This window comes from Anneissia japonica, unplaced genomic scaffold (genome assembly GCF_011630105.1).
Source record: "Anneissia japonica isolate Jap-2015-1 unplaced genomic scaffold, ASM1163010v1 scaffold288019_len225695_cov184, whole genome shotgun sequence".
In the NCBI taxonomy this organism is placed as follows: domain Eukaryota; kingdom Metazoa; phylum Echinodermata; class Crinoidea; order Comatulida; family Comatulidae; genus Anneissia; species Anneissia japonica.
This window is the reverse complement of record NW_022706625.1, coordinates 179468-206208: the sequence shown is the minus strand read 5'-3', so window position 1 is coordinate 206208 and position 26741 is coordinate 179468. Positions and strand designations below refer to the sequence as shown.

General features: G+C 32.5%; 1 protein-coding gene across 1 annotated transcript; it reads right to left on the bottom strand.

Moving 5' to 3' along the window:
• Positions 1–3298: 3298 nt before the first annotated feature.
• On the bottom strand, positions 3299–13745 carry LOC117106181. Its single transcript, XM_033247532.1, has 5 exons — positions 13629–13745; positions 13367–13407; positions 10166–10390; positions 8939–10060; positions 3299–7573 (listed from the first exon to the last, which is right to left on the bottom strand). Exons 1-4 carry the CDS (start codon positions 13743–13745, stop codon positions 8956–8958), a joined length of 1488 nt encoding a protein of 495 aa, XP_033103423.1. The 3' UTR covers positions 3299–7573; positions 8939–8955.
• Between the last annotated feature and the right edge of the window lie 12996 nt (positions 13746–26741).

The following is a 26741-nucleotide window of genomic DNA, read 5'->3' as shown; positions in this document are numbered from 1 at the left end:
CTAAATTTGCCGACATGCGCAATGACAATTACGTGCGTAACTTGCAAAAAGACCGGGAAAATAGCTTAATTCTACACACGACATCTCTTGTTATCGATTGGTTTTATACTGCGTTTAGTATACTACCGACTCATTTGATGGGATGTTAAAAGAATTTGCGAAGATTTTTTTTCTTTCTGTAAACAAAATTGCAAACACTAAAAGAATAAATGAACTAATCGTCATCTCTTACCATGTAAGTATCATTCTACAATTCAAACGTCTACACTGAACATTATTCCCGTAATTAATACAGCCTTAACGCGATCAGGCGTTTTCTCTTTGGTAATCTTTGAAATTAAAGTTTTAAAAAGGTGAAATAAAATTTTCATGAATTTCTATTTACAATAAATTATGTCAGAAACGAACGTATCAATTTCCCATAACACTAGCATACGGGAGTAAATTCAATTTAGTCAATCTATCGATGAAGCGATATAAACGTCAATTTGGTGCGGAATTATGCGTTGAAGCGATAAAATACGAATGCGCCATCTCCAGCTGATGATGTCACATTTTCATGCACAGAATACTTTTTTTTCTTCTTGAAAGCTATACACACGCGCAGAAAGCCATTAGTATCACGATGTAATAATTGATGACACCCAATATTAACGGACATGCAAATGCAAGATATAGAACCAACTAAAGAACAATTGCAAGGCTAAAATAACATATTTCACAGAAAACGCAAATGGAATGTTTTCATTATTAGGTAAAGGCAAAAAGTAATAACAACATTTGGTGTAAAACATGGAGCTATAACCATGGTGTAAACAAGATAAAACGTTAACTACGTTGAGGGGATATTGTAAGTTTCACAATATGACAATCAAGAATCGGTTAAAAATAATCAGCTCTTGGAAACGCAACAATGCGAGTCTGACTCTTGTAAATTCTTCGAAAACATTCATAAATAATAATATATAAACATAAAGGCATGCCCAACGACTAACAGAAAAGCAAAGGCAAGTGAAAGAAGAGGGGATTAATAAAGTCGGCGATAACCAAGATTAAACTAACAATCAATACTCAATCTTTAAACTTTATACACCGGTACATATACTGGATAAATACTTTGTAGACCTATTTTTTAATACACAGACTTTGTAATCTGTTGATACAGTGCCGTATCTAGGAGTGTTGATATGGAAAAATGGGGGAGGGGGGGGCGGGAGTTTGGTGAGAATTGGGCCACGATAATTAGTTGAGGGGGGAGGGGGCCTAGCTCGTAAAAATAAGTTGATTTGAGGTGATTTTTAACTACCATACTTGAGCGTGATATTTTTGCTTTCAACATTTACAAGGGGGGAGATGGGAGGGAGTACACCCCCACCCTAGATACGCCATTGGTTAATAGCTACAGACTTAAGCATGAGGAAAAATGTGCGTGAAAGTCGATATTATTAAGTTTATATTTTGTTAGGATCACTTAAAGCTAATGGTGCTTAAATGCACACATGTTGAAATATTAAAAACAATAGGAAATGTAGCTAAGTTAAATATCGGGTGTTTTATGGCCATTCGAGAAATGATATTTACTTAACTTGTTTTTTGTTTTTTTTTTGTATCAGAAAATGATAAAATGTTCTTTCATTGCTATATGGCGCAAATCTCTATCTGCTCTAAATGTCTCTTGAAAACCCTGTCTTTTTTAAAAGCTGTCATGCCTAGAAAATAATACAGTACATGTATTTTGAATAAAACAAATATGTTTGCAAATATGCAAAAAAATTGTGTATATAATAGATAAGAATAAGGGTACAAAGGGCTCTCAAATGCTAAGGTTTTTGGATTGATCCAAGCAACAAATTTCAAGTTAGTTTTTTTTCTGGTAACCAGAATGACTCCACTCTACAAGAATCGCACAGAAAATTGGTTTTATGGAATGAAATAGGGGAGAGACAAAAAAAAAAAAAAAAAAAACAGGACGAAGTGGACCAAAGGGAGAATGAGCTGGTCAGTGGCAAATACGAAACTAAAATAAAAAGTAGGAAGGCGTTAAATACAGGATACCATGGCTTACAAAACAAGGGTCATAATAGATGACTTACTAATACAACTAGTAGGTGGTTGTTTTAACTTACATTTACTGCTCAGAACATTCATACTAGTTTAATAATTGAATCTAAAACCATTGTTTGTATGCACAATCTCTGAACAATAACATATTTACATTAAAACTTGTGCCTTAAATACAATAATATCATAATGCGTATAATATACAAATGTATATACACTGTGCCATCATTAACAAAACCTCTCTGAGTAATGCAAATAAAAGCTTACACAAACACTATGAATACCCCCAAGTCTTTTCTTATACAAACAATTTATACTTTCTATACTCAGCACCAAAATATAGTTTCCATCGTAAACGAACTCTCTTCAAAAATATGATTATGTATCTGGAAGATCTCTCCATTTGGTAGGCAAACACAACAATTGAATCCAACACTTAATAAAATGGATTCTCTTCTATATGTACACAAAATTCTTCAATAATAAAATGGTACTAATTTGTGTAACGAACATTTCTACAAACTGTCAATTACCAAACAAGTGTTGGGAAAAATTTGAAAATATAAACTCAGAATGGTTATTAAAGGTATACTCTGTCATAAACTCTTTAAAAAACAAAAACAAATTATATTTGACAAAAACATGTGACATGCCTTAATATGGTCATGATGACATCACATAATGACCATATATAGGCACATCATGACTATATATGGGCATACAACAGTTTTTGTCAAACAAAATTTGATAGTCTGGACAGAGCTTTAGATGAGACACAGTATGAAAGGATCCAGTTTTTGAAAATTTACAGACTTTTACTACACACCTTCAAAAGGATACAGAAATGGTTTGCAACAAAAACAATTCTAATTAATTATTCTGATTATAACTGTTTGATGCCCATATTTGGATATAGTATAACATCATCATGCCCATATATGGGCACATCAAACAAAATTGTCATATAAAATTTGACAGAGTGTGGACAGAGTTTTACTTAAATACACGAAGCAAATCAAACACAGTACTGTCAATACAGTACCCTGTACTGAATAGGCCCCAGCTTATAGAACAATAGAAAGAATACTGTACTTAATATTTAGTTACAAGTTTCATCACTGACAGTATATCTTTAATAGGAACAACAATAGATACTAAAATGGAATAAATAAAATAAATATAAGAATGATTATTAGAAGAATATTAAATCATTTATCAGAAAGTATCCAGAGCCATATTAGCAGACAAAAATCACCGGATTTAATAACAATCATATAAAACATTTCTAGAGAATAAAATACAAAATAATTATAATAATACAAAGCAAACATAAGAGTTATAATGATTAAAAAGTATCACAAATGTAAATGATATTTACATCAGCAGTTATATTTCATAAAATACAAGTATCAGTGACCCATAATGCATTGCTGTTTTGTTGAACTCTTATTTACATACATGTACTGATTAACAATGCAAATTATTATGCAAATATAATCAATATTCATGTTGATTTTTTAACAATAGAGGAAAAGAAATTACAGTAATTCATTGGTAAGGTTTTAAATATATTTCATTACACAGATTTAATTATTGCAAAGTATGGTTAAATTATATTATTTGGCTAAACAAAAAAACTGCAAATAAAGTCCATCAACAGTTCAGTAATTAAATTAAAACTGTTAAATTTAGAAATTTTTTCCTGCCTTCAGCAATTATTGAATTTATTAAGAAATTAAGATAATGTTTGTTGTAAGTGTATGTACAGTAGTTAGAATTGCTTTTGTGATATATGCTATTTAATATATTTATATTTATTTTTGTACTGGACTTGTTTCGAAATAAGAAAGAAACATTTCATAATTGTATGTTGTATTTTTATGACAATAACATTATCTGTGTCTGTAATTACATGACATTGTTTATGTGTTTACAGATATACTGCTAGAAAAATATAGAAAAGATAACACTTGCAATAAATTTAATAAAATCTAAAATGATTATTTTAAAGGAAAAATGAACTTTTGATTAAGTCACAGAAAAAAAAATCTGTTTTCAATGATTTAAAGATGATTTAATATGAAATAATGTAAATATGCTGACAGAAATTTAAGAGTTATATAAGATTATATTATATACAGTATAGGAATGACATTATTTAAAGGCTGTTAAATGAACAAGCTTTTATTCCTCTAATTTAAAGTTAAATGCCAATAATGTATTAAAATAGACAAAGCAAGCTTATTTATTTTTTATTTTTTTGTGTATTTTTTATTTTCATGTTTTTAGAGCTATGAGGCAGTATATCTTTAATAGAATGTTTGCATATCAGAATTTTGAAGGCAAGATGTTTTAAATTTCAAACTGAACTGATAGAGGACCTTTAGCTTTTTGTTTTACAAACATTTTTTTTTGGTAAAAACATTGGTAGGTAGTATTGAAATATATATACCTGACCAACAACAACACCTAAAGATGATGCTACACAACTCAATTCATGGTAAAAATTGATATGTATTGAAATGTTTTAGAAATCAAATTACTCCTTATTTAAATATCATTATTTTGAAATAATTAAACTACAGTTTTCATACCATTAAATGAAATTTACACACAAAAATCTTTAAAATCATAATCACGAATAAATAAAATTTGAAATAAAACTTTAATTAGAAGTTTTTAAAGGAAAATATTGCAAAGGAAGCAAACATTAAAGCAAAATATATAAGAAACCTAGGGGGGGGGGGAATATTTTGAGTGACCTAGGGGTCAAATTAAGCACACACTTACAAAACACACTATTTCATTACCAGATATGGTAAAATAAATTGGAGATTCTCATAATATTAAAATGCAAGTAATATTTATCATGCACAAATATATAGAATATTTTACAACAGTTTACAAATCTAATCTACCAAAATTAATTGTAAAACAAAAATAAATTTTTTACTACCATACACTAGCTGCGAAAGTTGCATTTCATGCAAGAGGAATTGATAATATTAACGTATCAAGTCCTCTAAAGAATATAGACAAAAATAGATAAAATTAAAATAAAACATGAATTGCACCCTCTATAGTCTAACCTATGCAAGGGTGAAAAAGTTAGGTCAGGTTGAATGTAGGAATGGTGAAGTAATGAACTTTTACCTAATCTGTTTGGAATGTACTAATTCTTTGTCACAATACAGATATAAAAACAGTTAAGAGTGTATGTCCCAATAAGTCACATCAATTAGTCCAAGTATTTTTAGTATCAAAACTTAAAATAATCATCAGAAATTATTAATATTTTATATTAGGCTTAATTATCAATAATGATATTAAAGGATTTGAAGTATGTTTTGATGATTTTTTGGTATTGTCGCTGTCTTGGTCACCCTGTGTGTTTGTTACGTCGTGTTTGCGTGACGTGTTTATGTGCGTTGTTAGATGTGCGTGGATGTGACATGTCTACGGTATCAATTGTTTCATTAAAACCAGAGAGAAACAAGGCTTTCATTGACGATTCATAGGACCATTGCAGGTTGACAGTAAATCTACATCACTACTTGGTATTATAACTTAAAAAAAAAAACAAGCTGCTAAAATGGCTGAAGAGAAAAAATTGAGGAAGGGAAATTGGGGTAGGGAAAGGAAAATATTTGATATTTCTTACATTCTACCATACTTATGTAAAGTTTTGTATCTTTAATTGAATGCAGAAAACAACCTATGTCAGCTTAAGTATCAATAAATCAAACATATGAAACAATAGAGGAATACTAATTAAATTACATAAATCTGTATTTCAATATCCAATTAACTGCTATATTTTTTGGATGAAAGTTGATAATTTGATATTTTGTATAATTATACCAAACACAACAATGTAAATAAAAAACTAATAAGTGATAATTTCTTAATATCAAATTTGGTTATTATAGTGATATATTTATGCAAACATTAAATTATGATTTTGCATATTAAATGTTAAATCAATTTTTTACAGTACCAACAAAACTTTTTAAAAAAATTGGATGGTTCTATTTGTTTAAGGCATATTATTTTCTAGCATTTAGTGACTTAAATAATCTTATATACACACAAAATATTGTTTAAAATGATTTTTCGAAACATTTATATATATTCAAATTCAGCTATATTTAATATAACAGTACAGTATTTCACTTTTCAAATGTGATTTTTTATATTACTCGAACTTCAAATTTAATTCCCACCCTCCCTGGATAGAGTTGTTTGTTTTTATTATGAAAAATCAAAGGTCATATTAAAATAAAGGTTTCAGTGTGGCACCCTCAAAACAAAACCAATGTAGCAAAACAAAGTTATCGTTCACTTCTTATTTCTCATAAAATGTTATGAAAAATTTGATTAATCAGGGAATAAAAAAAAATTTCAAGGTAATAAAGATAAAATTCCATCAAATATCATCAGCAGGCTGGGTTTAGTAGTATATATATCTGACATCTGACATCTGTTAACATCACTCAGTTTCTGGCATCTGCGGTAATAATCTTCTTTCCGCCGGATGCTGCGTGTCATGGTTGTCATTTCAGGACAGGAAATGAAGGTGAACGCATAATGTTGAACATCATAATTCACATACATTATAACACATTCAAGCACATACTCACGTGTTGGCATGTGCAACTGTTTCAAACTCAAAACACACGTGTGTATTCATTTCGTTTCTGATATACTCTCTGTTCTAAGTTGAGAAAACCTCTCTCTCTAAAAAAAAACCCTATTTAAACAATGAATTGCTTATTTCTACAAAAGTCAAATACGGTAAGTTATCAACTGACAATAAGACACAAATCTCAAAACATTCAGTTTTTTTTTTGTTGAATTACAGACATTTTACCAGGAACATTTTCAATATTGATTACCAGCCAAGTTAAAATTTATACAATGTACTTACTGTATCAATGAGTCAGTTTTGACAAGGAATACATATTCTTGCTCTAATTTCCAATTGTAAGCAAATAATGTACTTAATTATGCAATTCAAATATGATTTTAATTTTTCAAGTGTATTACTGTAGCACAACAGACATATATCTTGAAAACTTTTTCATATGCACAAATAGTGGATATTGTTACTTGTCAGTACTAGATTCACAGAATAATTCCAGTTTATTTTTACAATCCTCTTAAAATCAATTTCTTAATTACTTTGTCAGAAAAACATGTCTTTTTTGGCCAAACTTACAGTAATGGTAAAAACCCTCATTAGCTACGTTCAATATGTACAAGCAGTTTTCTTGTTTTTCTTCATAAAATAAAACATTTAATAATACATATCAAACATCCTTCCTTGTCAAAAAACTTGCATCAAATAGAATTATTGGTAAAAATGTACTAAGGTCATCTGATCACCAACTATCATAGGAGATGACACTGACCTTATTTTTTCACATCAATCGATCAGATTCTCAAATTATAATTTACTACTCACAACAATTTGTCTTTGGTTCATAATTTCTCGCCTTTTTATTCATTGTACCTGACAAAAAAAAAAACGAACATTTTTGTGAGGTGTGTGTATCATATTTGATAGAATTAAACTTATCTGTACAGAAAACATAATGAATAATTGAACAAATTAACATAATACATTTTATATTTTAAAAAAAGTGCGAATGATGGTCTGGGCCTATCTATGCCAGACCTAGGCATCCGCATGCCTATGCCAGACCTAGAAACTCACATGCCTATGTTACAACTATAACCCCACTGTGATAGGAACATGACAGGTGGCTTTAGGTGACCCCCTTTGTCACCTAAATAGATTCACTACAAGTAGGCTTGAATAAACATGAATAACCTCCATCTGAATGCTAAAATTAATTTGTATAGGAGTCTCTTTCGAAAAATATTAGCCATAGTTCTACGGTACTTCCCCTGGTATAATTCCACCCTCCATGTACGTGAAATTGGCCCATATTTTGGTGGTGGCAGGCCCAATTTTGGTGGTGGCATTATACCTGAGATTTCCCTGTGCATGAACTAAAAATGACGATTATTTTGTGAAGCGGCAGGTGCATTTAAACAATCATTGCACTACGGTTCAATGGCCTATCCACAACTATATTCCAGTGAAGAAATCAGACTAATTACTCGAGCATAAATGGGGAGGGAACACCCTAACTGTTGTTAGTATTCCTAGGCGCCTAGATCATATCTTAGTCTTAGCTCGCGCTAGGCCAGCCCTTACCTACTGTAAAGTAGGAAACGGCCTAGTCAGTGACGCCTACTGATATTAGCCCAAATGCTGTACCGTACTAGATTTAGGGAAAAAAAACACACTACAGTACTGCCAATTTTACTTAAAACTCCCTGCAGGGCCCACTGCAGCCTAGGCCTAGATTATCATTTCAACAAAATACCAAATCCTGTTGGGCCCCATCAAAGAGAAAAATCAAACAATTTGCCAACAATAGTTTACAGAGATTGCTATCCAACCCAATCACCCATCGAAATGTGAAAGACCGCCTACTTGTAATGCATGATTGTAACAAGTTATTTTTAGCAGCGAGAGCGATCCAACTGGCCCACACTTTGTATTGAACTTTACGGCGGGCAATATCTGGTCTAATCAACTGGAAGTGTCCGCCGAATTTGGAGCTAATACTTTTATTTTTGCTGAGCATTTGTAAAATTCACCAACCTACTTACCCAAATTTTAATGCTTGGTTGGACCTAAGTCAGGGGATTATACCCGAGGTGGGACTATACCTGGGGAGCTACGGTATATGGCTACCTAGCCTCTGCAGGTATGCATTTGCTACGAGCTTTCTTTTTTAAAACTAGGCAGAAGTAAAAAAAAAAAGTATTTCTGACAACAGTTGTTTCAATACACCAAACTTACTTTATTTAAGTTCCACATTATTCCCTCCGTGGTCTTCTCCGCAGACTTCCGTAGTCCTCGTACTCACTGGTAGAACGAGGGCGTTTGTTGAACTGAACCTGGGACTGCGCTGTCAGTTGTAGCTGGATTGCCGCAGTGTTGAGCTTGCCAGAATTTGTTAGCAGTTCCTTTAACCCTTTCATCTTCGCACTGGAAAGGGTCAGTTTCGGTGACATCATCTGCGATGCTGGCACAGGATTTGTGGTGTAGTGTGAAGCTTCATCTTCTGAATCCTCCCCCTGAGAGTCTGACTGCCTGGCTTTCCACTGTCGATGAAACGCCATCTCGGCCGGACTTTCAGCTTTCAATGCCGATTCCATCGTAATGCCTGGGAAGGCTCCACCGTTGTTACTTCCGCTTAAAAAATCATTAAGATCTGTTTTTGTATCCCATGATTTTGAAGTAAAAGGGGTGGATGTCTCCGAGGCACCAAGAAGGTAATCGGGATTGAGAATTGATTCACTGCATGCCGCAGCTAAGGCGGCAATATTCGGGTTTGAAACATCCAACGGTTGTCCACCCTTTAATTCACTTCCGATACTATCTGACGAACTGTCAAGGTTGTCTGTTTTAACATTTCCGTTACTCTTCTCCGCGATTATATTTTGGTTAATATCCTCACGGAGTTTCTTCCTTGTAATGCTATAGTTCTTCGATCGGAGGGAAATTTTAGTTTTGGTATGCGATTCGCTCGTCATCTTTTCATCTTTGCTCATCTTTGGTTTAACTACATTCTCCTTCTGGTGCTCGTCGTCATCCTCCTCTTCTTCCTCATCGTCTTCAAAATCCTGTTCATTCTCAACATGAATATCAATGAGCTCCCGCACACCCGAAGCAAACTTTGAAACAACCCCAATAAATTTTTTCGACCAGGTGATGTGTAGCACAGGGGTGACACTGCCCTCTTCCCACTTGCAAAGTCCATCAAAAAACTGCAAGAAATATGCATAACACTCAGGATCACAAAGGGGCGAGTTTTGTGTTACCGAGTGTGAGAATTCTTTGACGATGTTTGGGATCAATTCAAAAGCGATGTCCAGAAACTCCTTGTAAATCTCCTCATCTTCTCGGTAATAGTTGTAGCTGAAAACAGAGGAAGTAAACTGAGTTAATTATCAAGTAAAAAAGGGGGACCAACGTGTTGAACTTATTATTACTGGTAACAAGAAGTTAAAAAGATTGCCATACTTGCTAACAACACTGGAAGCCTGAGCCCAGCGTTTAAGGGCATCTTTGTATCTCTGATGCCGGTAGAGATGTCCCCCTAGGTATGTGTAAGGATACACATGATGATCATTGTAATACCGTTGGGCTGAATTGATGGCGGCTTCAAAAATCTCTTCGCAGGAAGGTCTCCCCGGGCTGGGGGAAATGCTCTCCAAGTCACCCAGGTTTCCCATCGCCATTGGATACCTGAGAAATTAAAGGAGAAAAATTACAAACCATTATTTGCTTCAACTTTAGTGTACGACACGAAAAACAAAATTAAATGATTCTGTATTAAATGCTATAATAGGCTTGTGTGTTTACTGCTTGACATGTTATTTTTTTTTTTTTTTTGTGGTTACTTTTAACTCATCCATGCTTTCTATTTTGGCAATTCACTAGAATAACTGTACAAGTATATACCAGATTATTGTGAGTTTTTAGTGAACTTTCTAGGACGGGTGTTATCTAGTAGCTTTCTGTGTTGGCAATTCATTTGAATAGACCAGGGTATTGGTATACATTTACCAGGGTCTTGGCCAGGTATTGACCAGGGTATTGGTATACACTGACCAGGGTAATGTTCAGGTATAGATCAGGGCATAGGTATACACTGACGAGGGTAAACGTTCATGTATAGACCAGGGTATTGGTATTCATTGACCACGAATTGGCAATGACAGAGGGTTCTACCACCCAAAATCACATTAGGGTTTGTCAAGTTATTAAACAAGAATATTGGCATACATTATATTGATTAGGGCATTGTAAAAAGCATTGTTTTGTATTTCAACAAAGAATCACCAAGGCCAAGATTTGAATTATGCAGGAACAGAGGGATGTGTCAGGCAGCAGAGGGACGAGTCTGGCAGGAAGTGGCTTTGGCAGAGATTCAGCGACTAGTATAAGTCTGCATCAGCAAAGTGGCTTAGCAACAGTGTCACAATAATTGAGAATTGGCCAAGAGATTAAAGATAATCATTTTGAAACATCCAATTTTAAAGGTCAATTTCAGAAAAATTTTGCCATGTGCAAGATTTCAAAATCAATATTTCATCATGTATTAGAAATTATTATTAATTCATTCATTACTTAATTTGCTTCTTGCTTGCAAACTATACAATAAACATTATAACTTCATAATAATAATAATAATAATAATAATAATAATAATAATAATAATTTATAAAGTGCCAATATCACTAAACCGAAGTAAAAATCAAAGGCGCTGAGCATGTTCAGATGTTAAAAAGGTGGGTTTTGAGTTTGGTCTTAAAAATAGCAACTGAAGTTGAGTCAGAAATATGTTTTGGGAGCGAGTTTCAAAGTGTGGCCGTAGGATTTGGTGTTTACTGTGAACAATGAGCAAATTAAGGTCAGAAGAACGAAGGGAGGATAAGGAGAAATAGGCTTATTTAGGAAGGGGTTCGAGTAGGTAAGTGGGCTGTTGGAGTCGCAGTGCTTTAAAAGTTAGTAACACAATTTCATACTTTATTATAAGATGTGTATAAGAGACAGCCTTTGAATTAATACTGCTAAGTGCTTTTTGCTACTATAGGATTTATTGAAGCAAGGCTGATATATGTATGAAATTGGATATCTATAAGGACTGTCTCTTATACACATCTAGATGTGTATAAGAGACAGGCCTAAAATAGTGCAATATCTTCGTCTAACCTTTCGTATAGTAAAGCTATGCCTAGGCTAGCCCAATATCTCTACCTAGGCTAGGCCGATATCTCTAGGCTAGGCCTAGGCCGTCGCCTACTCTGGGCGTCAGGAGGCAAACCTCGAGTTCACTTCACTAGAGCGCGTTTGTCATGCATACAATTGCCGTATTCGATTGGGACTATACGTTGAGTATGTTATCCCGTTGAGTACAAAACGCAACGATAAATTCCGAGCGTTAACTTCGTTGAGCAGAGCACGAAAGTCCCAATCGAATACGGCCGATGATTTCCGATGAATTCTGGAATTTCCCGTTATACTGGCCCTCTATGTCAGATTGTATGGAATAGTTTCATGTGAAGACGTCTGAGACGTATTCCGATTGTATACAGTAACAATGATTCCTAAATTTTATATGTTGAACAAAACTAGACGGGAAATGTCAACAAGTCTGTAGAATGGCGGCCATTTTGAAAAATAAAAAATAAAAAATAAAAAAGGCCGCTCAATTAAAAAAAAAAGCCGGACGTGAAACATGTTTTTTTTTTTACTTGGCCTAACTGTAAATTTAGAAGATTAATCTGAAGATACTCAAAAATATGAATACATTTATGATATGGTTTTCATATACTAAGGTATTAATATAATATGGCAGAAATCAATTCCCATTATTCTACTTCTGTTGTTTGTTTCTTATTGAAAGTGACGAGCATCTAAACTAATTTAGCAGCAATACATGTAAATTAACGCAGAAGTGTATTGCGAGAAAATAAACAAGAGCTCTGTGCAATTTGCTCCATAAATACCTAAAATGACTCTGATTACAACTTGTCAAAATTATTAGAGTGGAAACAGACATAACTATTTGTGAATTTATGCAGGGGGCGAAACAACAGCGCAGGGGGCAAGCTGAACTCGGAGCAATTTAGCGAAGCTTTCAGAATTCGCGGGGTGCGTTATTTGTGAGTGAAGCGAGCAGGGCTAGGCGCAGTTTAATTATGCTAGATTTTTTTTAAAAATCATATTTAAAGGGCACTTTTTTAAAAGGGGGGGGGGTCGAACGCACCCATTGACCCCCCCCAAGGTACGCCCTTGTTTATGTAATTATATATTTAGTATTTTAAATGTTAATATGGTGCTACATGTAATGATATAATCTTTAGCATGGCTACAATAATTTATATAGCACCCACAGTGCAAGCTAAGTCATAGGTTAAAATAACCAGAAGTTGCATGGCATGTGCACATGGTTCAGTCAGTCATCTTGAGTTTCAATATTAAAGTTTACAGTTTTACAGTTACCTACTCGTCCTTCACTTCATTTTATATAGTCATTTTCCTCCACGACTTATAATTACATTACACTTCAAATATTTATATATTTAATTTCTTCCCACTTTATAATCATTACAGTATTATTAAGAGTTACCAAGTAACTAGTATTTTTATTACCTTTAATCAGTATTATTTTTACAGTAATATTATTATTGATTAGTTTCAGTTAGCTATACTTACTTTTCAAGGTGTTTCAAGTCATATAAAAGCCACAGCAATTCCTGAAAAAACAAAAACGAGATTGTGCATAATGAAATAATGAATATTAATTACAGTATTTTGATTGGTATAAAATAAAAATAATCATCACAAATACATAAGGATGTCAACTTTGTTATCATCTACATCATCAACCATGTTATTATTATAATACAATTCTGTTACTATGGTGATATTACTATAATATTGTTACCATGGTGCTATATTACCATGAAAATGTTACCATGTCGGTACTGTTCTGAGGGTGCAGCAGCTGTGGTATGATGTTCAGGCCGCCAGTTACCATAGTACCATCATGTCTTATATGGCTGTCACCATGGTAGCATGCTACTATTACCATAGTGATTATAATGATAATACTATGGTCATGACAGTATATATTTTCTTAACACCCACTAATAATTTTCAATATCATATCAAAAAGATTGATCAAATTTTAATTCCTGTAAACACTTAAAAAATATTTAGCATTATAATGACATACTATTTAAATTACCAACAAATTAACTAAACAATAAAAAGCAAAACACCTTTTAAGCACAAAATTAAAACATGAATAATTTAAAAAGACACAGAAATTAATTTTCATATCTACTGTATCTTTCCTAGCTATATTACACCGTTCAATGAAAGATATTTTAGCTATATTATTTTTATTACCATCACATGACCTATTACTCGAGCTATTAATTATACAATTCGTTTCAATCACGCAAATAAGAGACAAATTGAATAAAAATAATACAATATATCTCCTGAATAGCAAACAGAAATGTCATATATTTTATTACAAATTACGCCATTGAATTTATCTACTAAAGCAAGAGCTAGCTGATTATTTTGCCAAATAAAAATCAATCGAAAAGGTTGCTATGGTACCTGCTGATGCAACACTTCACCTTCAAAGTCTGTATTGTTATTTGATAGTCAAAAGTTAATACTGCACATTATCATTAAAGGTTTAAAAAGCAGTCCCATACGATCACCTAATAATTAAACACGAGCCCGCTTCACTTTGTATCAGTATTTTATTGAGAGGCATATTTAGGAGGTTGACATAAAAACTTGGATGTATGTATGTATACATGTCCATATAGGCCTGTGTTATTCATGCTGCCCTATTCATTTGCTACTATATCTTCTTACCCGTGTGTTGCAGGCTTATTAAAGTTGTATTTTCCCCATTTTGTGTATTATTCAAAACTAATTGTAAACTTACTGTTTCTTGTTATATTAGACCTATATGTCTAATGGTTATACTATAGCTTTCCGTGTGAAATATAACCACACTACACCTGTCTCTTATACACATCTAGATGTGTATAAGAGACAGGGTTATGTCCGAAAATATTCAAATAACGTTAGAAACAGATAAAACGATTATTATTACATTAATAAAAAAAATCATTAGAAGTTAACAGAATAATTCATATTAATACATTGATGAAAACTATTATAATTATTATTTCCAAATGATTAAACAAGTTATACAAGCCATAATTACGAATAATTTTGACAAATAAATACTGTATGTTAAAAATACGAAAGGTTTCAACGTTTATTATAGACATTTGGGTAATTCCGTATCGTTCGGGTAATTCCCTATCATTTTGGTAATTAGTCGGACCCCACTGTACTCGATCGGATAGTTAGGCCTGTGTTTGTTTAATTGTCAAAATTTCGGTCAGAATAATTTTTTTAAACAAATTTAAAATAATTCCAATTAAATATTATATTTCGCAAGTGTCAGTACTAGCAACGGGAAATATTATGTCGACCGTTTTTATGTCTGAAAACAGAATCTAAATCGAGTTAAGGCTAAGGGAATGGGGGTTAATTGGCGTTTGGAGAAAACACGGTAACGCGACCGGTATTAGACCTGATATAAACATAAATCTATTTGCTGCCCTCTATGGATATAAACTTTTTTTGATAGGCTCTCTTTAAAATCAAATTGTATTCTGTAAGAATATTTATAAAAAGTGATCTTTCCAGTTTATCTTAGGCGGTAAGCTAAGCTGATATACGGGACCATCTTAAAGTCAGGCTCCGGAGGGGAAACATTAATATGTTGTACAACTGATTTTTCTAAGACACAAAAAGCAAATTTGACGGCTTGACGAAAAATTTGGGAACGGTTAATGAGATACAAATTTTTGAATTTTTAAAAACTGTGGGAAAACACCTAAAAAAACAATCAAATCCAACAGTACTAGGACTACATACATGTTATTATTGCGAGGCTAGTGGCAGTGAAGTAGATTGGTAACAGAAGTGAATATATATGTTGAAAGCTGAAGTTAGAACACGTCGACAAAGCTTTTAAGCCGAGGGATACCATGAGAGTTCACACCGAAAGAGAGCCTGAGACCTTTTCTATATATTGATTACTAGTTCTATAATATATGAAAGCTAATAATTTAGTTAAATGTAATATTACGTAATAATAATAATGAATGGCATTTTGAACGGCATTTTACAAATTTAATATTGAATGGCACTTTACAAATGTTCAACTATATTTCTTTTTTCTTCATCTTCTTTTGAACAAACTGGTTAACCATTTCCACGTTAATGGTTGCCCGTTTTCGATCTGTCTGTTGTAGAAATGAAGGAAATGGTAGACCTACACTAACGTTGTTAGTGGTCCATATAGGCCTGTGTTATTCATGCTGCCCTATTCATTTGCTACTATATCTTCTTACCCGTGTGTTGCAGGCTTATTAAAGTTGTATTTTCCCCATTTTGTGTATTATTCAAAACTAATTGTAAACTTACTGTTTCTTGTTATATTAGACCTATATGTCTAATGGTTATACTATAGCTTTCCGTGTGAAATATAACCACACTACACCTGTCTCTTATACACATCTAGATGTGTATAAGAGACAGGGTTATGTCCGAAAATATTCAAATAACGTTAGAAACAGATAAAACGATTATTATTACATTAATAAAAAAAATCATTAGAAGTTAACAGAATAATTCATATTAATACATTGATGAAAACTATTATAATTATTATTTCCAAATGATTAAACAAGTTATACAAGCCATAATTACGAATAATTTTGACAAATAAATACTGTATGTTAAAAATACGAAAGGTTTCAACGTTTATTATAGACATTTGGGTAATTCCGTATCGTTCGGGTAATTCCCTATCATTTTGGTAATTAGTCGGACCCCACTGTACTCGATCGGATAGTTAGGCCTGTGTTTGTTTAATTGTCAAAATTTCGGTCAGAATAATTTTTTTAAACAAATTTAAAATAATTCCAATTAAATATTATATTTCGCAAGTGTCAGTACTAGCAACGGGAAATATTATGTCGACCGTTTTTATGTCTGAAAACAGAATCTAAATCGAGTTAAGGCTAAGGGAATGGGGGTTAATTGGCGTTTGGAGAAAACACGGTAACGCGACCGGTATTAGACCTGATATAAACATAAATCTATTTGCTGCCCTCTATGGATATAAACTTTTTTTGATAGGCTCTCTTTAAAATCAAATTGTATTCTGTAAGAATATTTATAAAAAGTGATCTTTCCAGTTTATCTTAGGCGGTAAGCTAAGCTGATATACGGGACCATCTTAAAGTCAGGCTCCGGAGGGGAAACATTAATATGTTGTACAACTGATTTTTCTAAGACACAAAAAGCAAATTTGACGGCTTGACGAAAAATTTGGGAACGGTTAATGAGATACAAATTTTTGAATTTTTAAAAACTGTGGGAAAACACCTAAAAAAACAATCAAATCCAACAGTACTAGGACTACATACATGTTATTATTGCGAGGCTAGTGGCAGTGAAGTAGATTGGTAACAGAAGTGAATATATATGTTGAAAGCTGAAGTTAGAACACGTCGACAAAGCTTTTAAGCCGAGGGATACCATGAGAGTTCACACCGAAAGAGAGCCTGAGACCTTTTCTATATATTGATTACTAGTTCTATAATATATGAAAGCTAATAATTTAGTTAAATGTAATATTACGTAATAATAATAATGAATGGCATTTTGAACGGCATTTTACAAATTTAATATTGAATGGCACTTTACAAATGTTCAACTATATTTCTTTTTTCTTCATCTTCTTTTGAACAAACTGGTTAACCATTTCCACGTTAATGGTTGCCCGTTTTCGATCTGTCTGTTGTAGAAATGAAGGAAATGGTAGACCTACACTAACGTTGTTAGTGGTCCATATAGGCCTGTGTTATTCATGCTGCCCTATTCATTTGCTACTATATCTTCTTACCCGTGTGTTGCAGGCTTATTAAAGTTGTATTTTCCCCATTTTGTGTATTATTCAAAACTAATTGTAAACTTACTGTTTCTTGTTATATTAGACCTATATGTCTAATGGTTATACTATAGCTTTCCGTGTGAAATATAACCACACTACACCTGTCTCTTATACACATCTAGATGTGTATAAGAGACAGGGTTATGTCCGAAAATATTCAAATAACGTTAGAAACAGATAAAACGATTATTATTACATTAATAAAAAAAATCATTAGAAGTTAACAGAATAATTCATATTAATACATTGATGAAAACTATTATAATTATTATTTCCAAATGATTAAACAAGTTATACAAGCCATAATTACGAATAATTTTGACAAATAAATACTGTATGTTAAAAATACGAAAGGTTTCAACGTTTATTATAGACATTTGGGTAATTCCGTATCGTTCGGGTAATTCCCTATCATTTTGGTAATTAGTCGGACCCCACTGTACTCGATCGGATAGTTAGGCCTGTGTTTGTTTAATTGTCAAAATTTCGGTCAGAATAATTTTTTTAAACAAATTTAAAATAATTCCAATTAAATATTATATTTCGCAAGTGTCAGTACTAGCAACGGGAAATATTATGTCGACCGTTTTTATGTCTGAAAACAGAATCTAAATCGAGTTAAGGCTAAGGGAATGGGGGTTAATTGGCGTTTGGAGAAAACACGGTAACGCGACCGGTATTAGACCTGATATAAACATAAATCTATTTGCTGCCCTCTATGGATATAAACTTTTTTTGATAGGCTCTCTTTAAAATCAAATTGTATTCTGTAAGAATATTTATAAAAAGTGATCTTTCCAGTTTATCTTAGGCGGTAAGCTAAGCTGATATACGGGACCATCTTAAAGTCAGGCTCCGGAGGGGAAACATTAATATGTTGTACAACTGATTTTTCTAAGACACAAAAAGCAAATTTGACGGCTTGACGAAAAATTTGGGAACGGTTAATGAGATACAAATTTTTGAATTTTTAAAAACTGTGGGAAAACACCTAAAAAAACAATCAAATCCAACAGTACTAGGACTACATACATGTTATTATTGCGAGGCTAGTGGCAGTGAAGTAGATTGGTAACAGAAGTGAATATATATGTTGAAAGCTGAAGTTAGAACACGTCGACAAAGCTTTTAAGCCGAGGGATACCATGAGAGTTCACACCGAAAGAGAGCCTGAGACCTTTTCTATATATTGATTACTAGTTCTATAATATATGAAAGCTAATAATTTAGTTAAATGTAATATTACGTAATAATAATAATGAATGGCATTTTGAACGGCATTTTACAAATTTAATATTGAATGGCACTTTACAAATGTTCAACTATATTTCTTTTTTCTTCATCTTCTTTTGAACAAACTGGTTAACCATTTCCACGTTAATGGTTGCCCGTTTTCGATCTGTCTGTTGTAGAAATGAAGGAAATGGTAGACCTACACTAACGTTGTTAGTGGTCCATATAGGCCTGTGTTATTCATGCTGCCCTATTCATTTGCTACTATATCTTCTTACCCGTGTGTTGCAGGCTTATTAAAGTTGTATTTTCCCCATTTTGTGTATTATTCAAAACTAATTGTAAACTTACTGTTTCTTGTTATATTAGACCTATATGTCTAATGGTTATACTATAGCTTTCCGTGTGAAATATAACCACACTACACCTGTCTCTTATACACATCTAGATGTGTATAAGAGACAGGGTTATGTCCGAAAATATTCAAATAACGTTAGAAACAGATAAAACGATTATTATTACATTAATAAAAAAAATCATTAGAAGTTAACAGAATAATTCATATTAATACATTGATGAAAACTATTATAATTATTATTTCCAAATGATTAAACAAGTTATACAAGCCATAATTACGAATAATTTTGACAAATAAATACTGTATGTTAAAAATACGAAAGGTTTCAACGTTTATTATAGACATTTGGGTAATTCCGTATCGTTCGGGTAATTCCCTATCATTTTGGTAATTAGTCGGACCCCACTGTACTCGATCGGATAGTTAGGCCTGTGTTTGTTTAATTGTCAAAATTTCGGTCAGAATAATTTTTTTAAACAAATTTAAAATAATTCCAATTAAATATTATATTTCGCAAGTGTCAGTACTAGCAACGGGAAATATTATGTCGACCGTTTTTATGTCTGAAAACAGAATCTAAATCGAGTTAAGGCTAAGGGAATGGGGGTTAATTGGCGTTTGGAGAAAACACGGTAACGCGACCGGTATTAGACCTGATATAAACATAAATCTATTTGCTGCCCTCTATGGATATAAACTTTTTTTGATAGGCTCTCTTTAAAATCAAATTGTATTCTGTAAGAATATTTATAAAAAGTGATCTTTCCAGTTTATCTTAGGCGGTAAGCTAAGCTGATATACGGGACCATCTTAAAGTCAGGCTCCGGAGGGGAAACATTAATATGTTGTACAACTGATTTTTCTAAGACACAAAAAGCAAATTTGACGGCTTGACGAAAAATTTGGGAACGGTTAATGAGATACAAATTTTTGAATTTTTAAAAACTGTGGGAAAACACCTAAAAAAACAATCAAATCCAACAGTACTAGGACTACATACATGTTATTATTGCGAGGCTAGTGGCAGTGAAGTAGATTGGTAACAGAAGTGAATATATATGTTGAAAGCTGAAGTTAGAACACGTCGACAAAGCTTTTAAGCCGAGGGATACCATGAGAGTTCACACCGAAAGAGAGCCTGAGACCTTTTCTATATATTGATTACTAGTTCTATAATATATGAAAGCTAATAATTTAGTTAAATGTAATATTACGTAATAATAATAATGAATGGCATTTTGAACGGCATTTTACAAATTTAATATTGAATGGCACTTTACAAATGTTCAACTATATTTCTTTTTTCTTCATCTTCTTTTGAACAAACTGGTTAACCATTTCCACGTTAATGGTTGCCCGTTTTCGATCTGTCTGTTGTAGAAATGAAGGAAATGGTAGACCTACACTAACGTTGTTAGTGGTCCATATAGGCCTGTGTTATTCATGCTGCCCTATTCATTTGCTACTATATCTTCTTACCCGTGTGTTGCAGGCTTATTAAAGTTGTATTTTCCCCATTTTGTGTATTATTCAAAACTAATTGTAAACTTACTGTTTCTTGTTATATTAGACCTATATGTCTAATGGTTATACTATAGCTTTCCGTGTGAAATATAACCACACTACACCTGTCTCTTATACACATCTAGATGTGTATAAGAGACAGGGTTATGTCCGAAAATATTCAAATAACGTTAGAAACAGATAAAACGATTATTATTACATTAATAAAAAAAATCATTAGAAGTTAACAGAATAATTCATATTAATACATTGATGAAAACTATTATAATTATTATTTCCAAATGATTAAACAAGTTATACAAGCCATAATTACGAATAATTTTGACAAATAAATACTGTATGTTAAAAATACGAAAGGTTTCAACGTTTATTATAGACATTTGGGTAATTCCGTATCGTTCGGGTAATTCCCTATCATTTTGGTAATTAGTCGGACCCCACTGTACTCGATCGGATAGTTAGGCCTGTGTTTGTTTAATTGTCAAAATTTCGGTCAGAATAATTTTTTTAAACAAATTTAAAATAATTCCAATTAAATATTATATTTCGCAAGTGTCAGTACTAGCAACGGGAAATATTATGTCGACCGTTTTTATGTCTGAAAACAGAATCTAAATCGAGTTAAGGCTAAGGGAATGGGGGTTAATTGGCGTTTGGAGAAAACACGGTAACGCGACCGGTATTAGACCTGATATAAACATAAATCTATTTGCTGCCCTCTATGGATATAAACTTTTTTTGATAGGCTCTCTTTAAAATCAAATTGTATTCTGTAAGAATATTTATAAAAAGTGATCTTTCCAGTTTATCTTAGGCGGTAAGCTAAGCTGATATACGGGACCATCTTAAAGTCAGGCTCCGGAGGGGAAACATTAATATGTTGTACAACTGATTTTTCTAAGACACAAAAAGCAAATTTGACGGCTTGACGAAAAATTTGGGAACGGTTAATGAGATACAAATTTTTGAATTTTTAAAAACTGTGGGAAAACACCTAAAAAAACAATCAAATCCAACAGTACTAGGACTACATACATGTTATTATTGCGAGGCTAGTGGCAGTGAAGTAGATTGGTAACAGAAGTGAATATATATGTTGAAAGCTGAAGTTAGAACACGTCGACAAAGCTTTTAAGCCGAGGGATACCATGAGAGTTCACACCGAAAGAGAGCCTGAGACCTTTTCTATATATTGATTACTAGTTCTATAATATATGAAAGCTAATAATTTAGTTAAATGTAATATTACGTAATAATAATAATGAATGGCATTTTGAACGGCATTTTACAAATTTAATATTGAATGGCACTTTACAAATGTTCAACTATATTTCTTTTTTCTTCATCTTCTTTTGAACAAACTGGTTAACCATTTCCACGTTAATGGTTGCCCGTTTTCGATCTGTCTGTTGTAGAAATGAAGGAAATGGTAGACCTACACTAACGTTGTTAGTGGTCCATATAGGCCTGTGTTATTCATGCTGCCCTATTCATTTGCTACTATATCTTCTTACCCGTGTGTTGCAGGCTTATTAAAGTTGTATTTTCCCCATTTTGTGTATTATTCAAAACTAATTGTAAACTTACTGTTTCTTGTTATATTAGACCTATATGTCTAATGGTTATACTATAGCTTTCCGTGTGAAATATAACCACACTACACCTGTCTCTTATACACATCTAGATGTGTATAAGAGACAGGGTTATGTCCGAAAATATTCAAATAACGTTAGAAACAGATAAAACGATTATTATTACATTAATAAAAAAAATCATTAGAAGTTAACAGAATAATTCATATTAATACATTGATGAAAACTATTATAATTATTATTTCCAAATGATTAAACAAGTTATACAAGCCATAATTACGAATAATTTTGACAAATAAATACTGTATGTTAAAAATACGAAAGGTTTCAACGTTTATTATAGACATTTGGGTAATTCCGTATCGTTCGGGTAATTCCCTATCATTTTGGTAATTAGTCGGACCCCACTGTACTCGATCGGATAGTTAGGCCTGTGTTTGTTTAATTGTCAAAATTTCGGTCAGAATAATTTTTTTAAACAAATTTAAAATAATTCCAATTAAATATTATATTTCGCAAGTGTCAGTACTAGCAACGGGAAATATTATGTCGACCGTTTTTATGTCTGAAAACAGAATCTAAATCGAGTTAAGGCTAAGGGAATGGGGGTTAATTGGCGTTTGGAGAAAACACGGTAACGCGACCGGTATTAGACCTGATATAAACATAAATCTATTTGCTGCCCTCTATGGATATAAACTTTTTTTGATAGGCTCTCTTTAAAATCAAATTGTATTCTGTAAGAATATTTATAAAAAGTGATCTTTCCAGTTTATCTTAGGCGGTAAGCTAAGCTGATATACGGGACCATCTTAAAGTCAGGCTCCGGAGGGGAAACATTAATATGTTGTACAACTGATTTTTCTAAGACACAAAAAGCAAATTTGACGGCTTGACGAAAAATTTGGGAACGGTTAATGAGATACAAATTTTTGAATTTTTAAAAACTGTGGGAAAACACCTAAAAAAACAATCAAATCCAACAGTACTAGGACTACATACATGTTATTATTGCGAGGCTAGTGGCAGTGAAGTAGATTGGTAACAGAAGTGAATATATATGTTGAAAGCTGAAGTTAGAACACGTCGACAAAGCTTTTAAGCCGAGGGATACCATGAGAGTTCACACCGAAAGAGAGCCTGAGACCTTTTCTATATATTGATTACTAGTTCTATAATATATGAAAGCTAATAATTTAGTTAAATGTAATATTACGTAATAATAATAATGAATGGCATTTTGAACGGCATTTTACAAATTTAATATTGAATGGCACTTTACAAATGTTCAACTATATTTCTTTTTTCTTCATCTTCTTTTGAACAAACTGGTTAACCATTTCCACGTTAATGGTTGCCCGTTTTCGATCTGTCTGTTGTAGAAATGAAGGAAATGGTAGACCTACACTAACGTTGTTAGTGGTCCATATAGGCCTGTGTTATTCATGCTGCCCTATTCATTTGCTACTATATCTTCTTACCCGTGTGTTGCAGGCTTATTAAAGTTGTATTTTCCCCATTTTGTGTATTATTCAAAACTAATTGTAAACTTACTGTTTCTTGTTATATTAGACCTATATGTCTAATGGTTATACTATAGCTTTCCGTGTGAAATATAACCACACTACACCTGTCTCTTATACACATCTAGATGTGTATAAGAGACAGGGTTATGTCCGAAAATATTCAAATAACGTTAGAAACAGATAAAACGATTATTATTACATTAATAAAAAAAATCATTAGAAGTTAACAGAATAATTCATATTAATACATTGATGAAAACTATTATAATTATTATTTCCAAATGATTAAACAAGTTATACAAGCCATAATTACGAATAATTTTGACAAATAAATACTGTATGTTAAAAATACGAAAGGTTTCAACGTTTATTATAGACATTTGGGTAATTCCGTATCGTTCGGGTAATTCCCTATCATTTTGGTAATTAGTCGGACCCCACTGTACTCGATCGGATAGTTAGGCCTGTGTTTGTTTAATTGTCAAAATTTCGGTCAGAATAATTTTTTTAAACAAATTTAAAATAATTCCAATTAAATATTATATTTCGCAAGTGTCAGTACTAGCAACGGGAAATATTATGTCGACCGTTTTTATGTCTGAAAACAGAATCTAAATCGAGTTAAGGCTAAGGGAATGGGGGTTAATTGGCGTTTGGAGAAAACACGGTAACGCGACCGGTATTAGACCTGATATAAACATAAATCTATTTGCTGCCCTCTATGGATATAAACTTTTTTTGATAGGCTCTCTTTAAAATCAAATTGTATTCTGTAAGAATATTTATAAAAAGTGATCTTTCCAGTTTATCTTAGGCGGTAAGCTAAGCTGATATACGGGACCATCTTAAAGTCAGGCTCCGGAGGGGAAACATTAATATGTTGTACAACTGATTTTTCTAAGACACAAAAAGCAAATTTGACGGCTTGACGAAAAATTTGGGAACGGTTAATGAGATACAAATTTTTGAATTTTTAAAAACTGTGGGAAAACACCTAAAAAAACAATCAAATCCAACAGTACTAGGACTACATACATGTTATTATTGCGAGGCTAGTGGCAGTGAAGTAGATTGGTAACAGAAGTGAATATATATGTTGAAAGCTGAAGTTAGAACACGTCGACAAAGCTTTTAAGCCGAGGGATACCATGAGAGTTCACACCGAAAGAGAGCCTGAGACCTTTTCTATATATTGATTACTAGTTCTATAATATATGAAAGCTAATAATTTAGTTAAATGTAATATTACGTAATAATAATAATGAATGGCATTTTGAACGGCATTTTACAAATTTAATATTGAATGGCACTTTACAAATGTTCAACTATATTTCTTTTTTCTTCATCTTCTTTTGAACAAACTGGTTAACCATTTCCACGTTAATGGTTGCCCGTTTTCGATCTGTCTGTTGTAGAAATGAAGGAAATGGTAGACCTACACTAACGTTGTTAGTGGTCCATATAGGCCTGTGTTATTCATGCTGCCCTATTCATTTGCTACTATATCTTCTTACCCGTGTGTTGCAGGCTTATTAAAGTTGTATTTTCCCCATTTTGTGTATTATTCAAAACTAATTGTAAACTTACTGTTTCTTGTTATATTAGACCTATATGTCTAATGGTTATACTATAGCTTTCCGTGTGAAATATAACCACACTACACCTGTCTCTTATACACATCTAGATGTGTATAAGAGACAGGGTTATGTCCGAAAATATTCAAATAACGTTAGAAACAGATAAAACGATTATTATTACATTAATAAAAAAAATCATTAGAAGTTAACAGAATAATTCATATTAATACATTGATGAAAACTATTATAATTATTATTTCCAAATGATTAAACAAGTTATACAAGCCATAATTACGAATAATTTTGACAAATAAATACTGTATGTTAAAAATACGAAAGGTTTCAACGTTTATTATAGACATTTGGGTAATTCCGTATCGTTCGGGTAATTCCCTATCATTTTGGTAATTAGTCGGACCCCACTGTACTCGATCGGATAGTTAGGCCTGTGTTTGTTTAATTGTCAAAATTTCGGTCAGAATAATTTTTTTAAACAAATTTAAAATAATTCCAATTAAATATTATATTTCGCAAGTGTCAGTACTAGCAACGGGAAATATTATGTCGACCGTTTTTATGTCTGAAAACAGAATCTAAATCGAGTTAAGGCTAAGGGAATGGGGGTTAATTGGCGTTTGGAGAAAACACGGTAACGCGACCGGTATTAGACCTGATATAAACATAAATCTATTTGCTGCCCTCTATGGATATAAACTTTTTTTGATAGGCTCTCTTTAAAATCAAATTGTATTCTGTAAGAATATTTATAAAAAGTGATCTTTCCAGTTTATCTTAGGCGGTAAGCTAAGCTGATATACGGGACCATCTTAAAGTCAGGCTCCGGAGGGGAAACATTAATATGTTGTACAACTGATTTTTCTAAGACACAAAAAGCAAATTTGACGGCTTGACGAAAAATTTGGGAACGGTTAATGAGATACAAATTTTTGAATTTTTAAAAACTGTGGGAAAACACCTAAAAAAACAATCAAATCCAACAGTACTAGGACTACATACATGTTATTATTGCGAGGCTAGTGGCAGTGAAGTAGATTGGTAACAGAAGTGAATATATATGTTGAAAGCTGAAGTTAGAACACGTCGACAAAGCTTTTAAGCCGAGGGATACCATGAGAGTTCACACCGAAAGAGAGCCTGAGACCTTTTCTATATATTGATTACTAGTTCTATAATATATGAAAGCTAATAATTTA

Coding starts and splice junctions, on each gene's coding strand:
- LOC117106181 (XM_033247532.1), bottom strand. CDS start 13,745: ATGGTAATAGTAGCATGCTACCATGGTGACAGCCATATAAGACATGAT. Junction 10,391..13,366: donor GACTTGAAACACCTTGAAAA/GTAAGTATAGCT, acceptor TTAATTTCTCAG/GTATCCAATGGCGATGGGAA. Junction 10,061..10,165: donor GCTTCCAGTGTTGTTAGCAA/GTATGGCAATCT, acceptor CTCTGTTTTCAG/CTACAACTATTACCGAGAAG.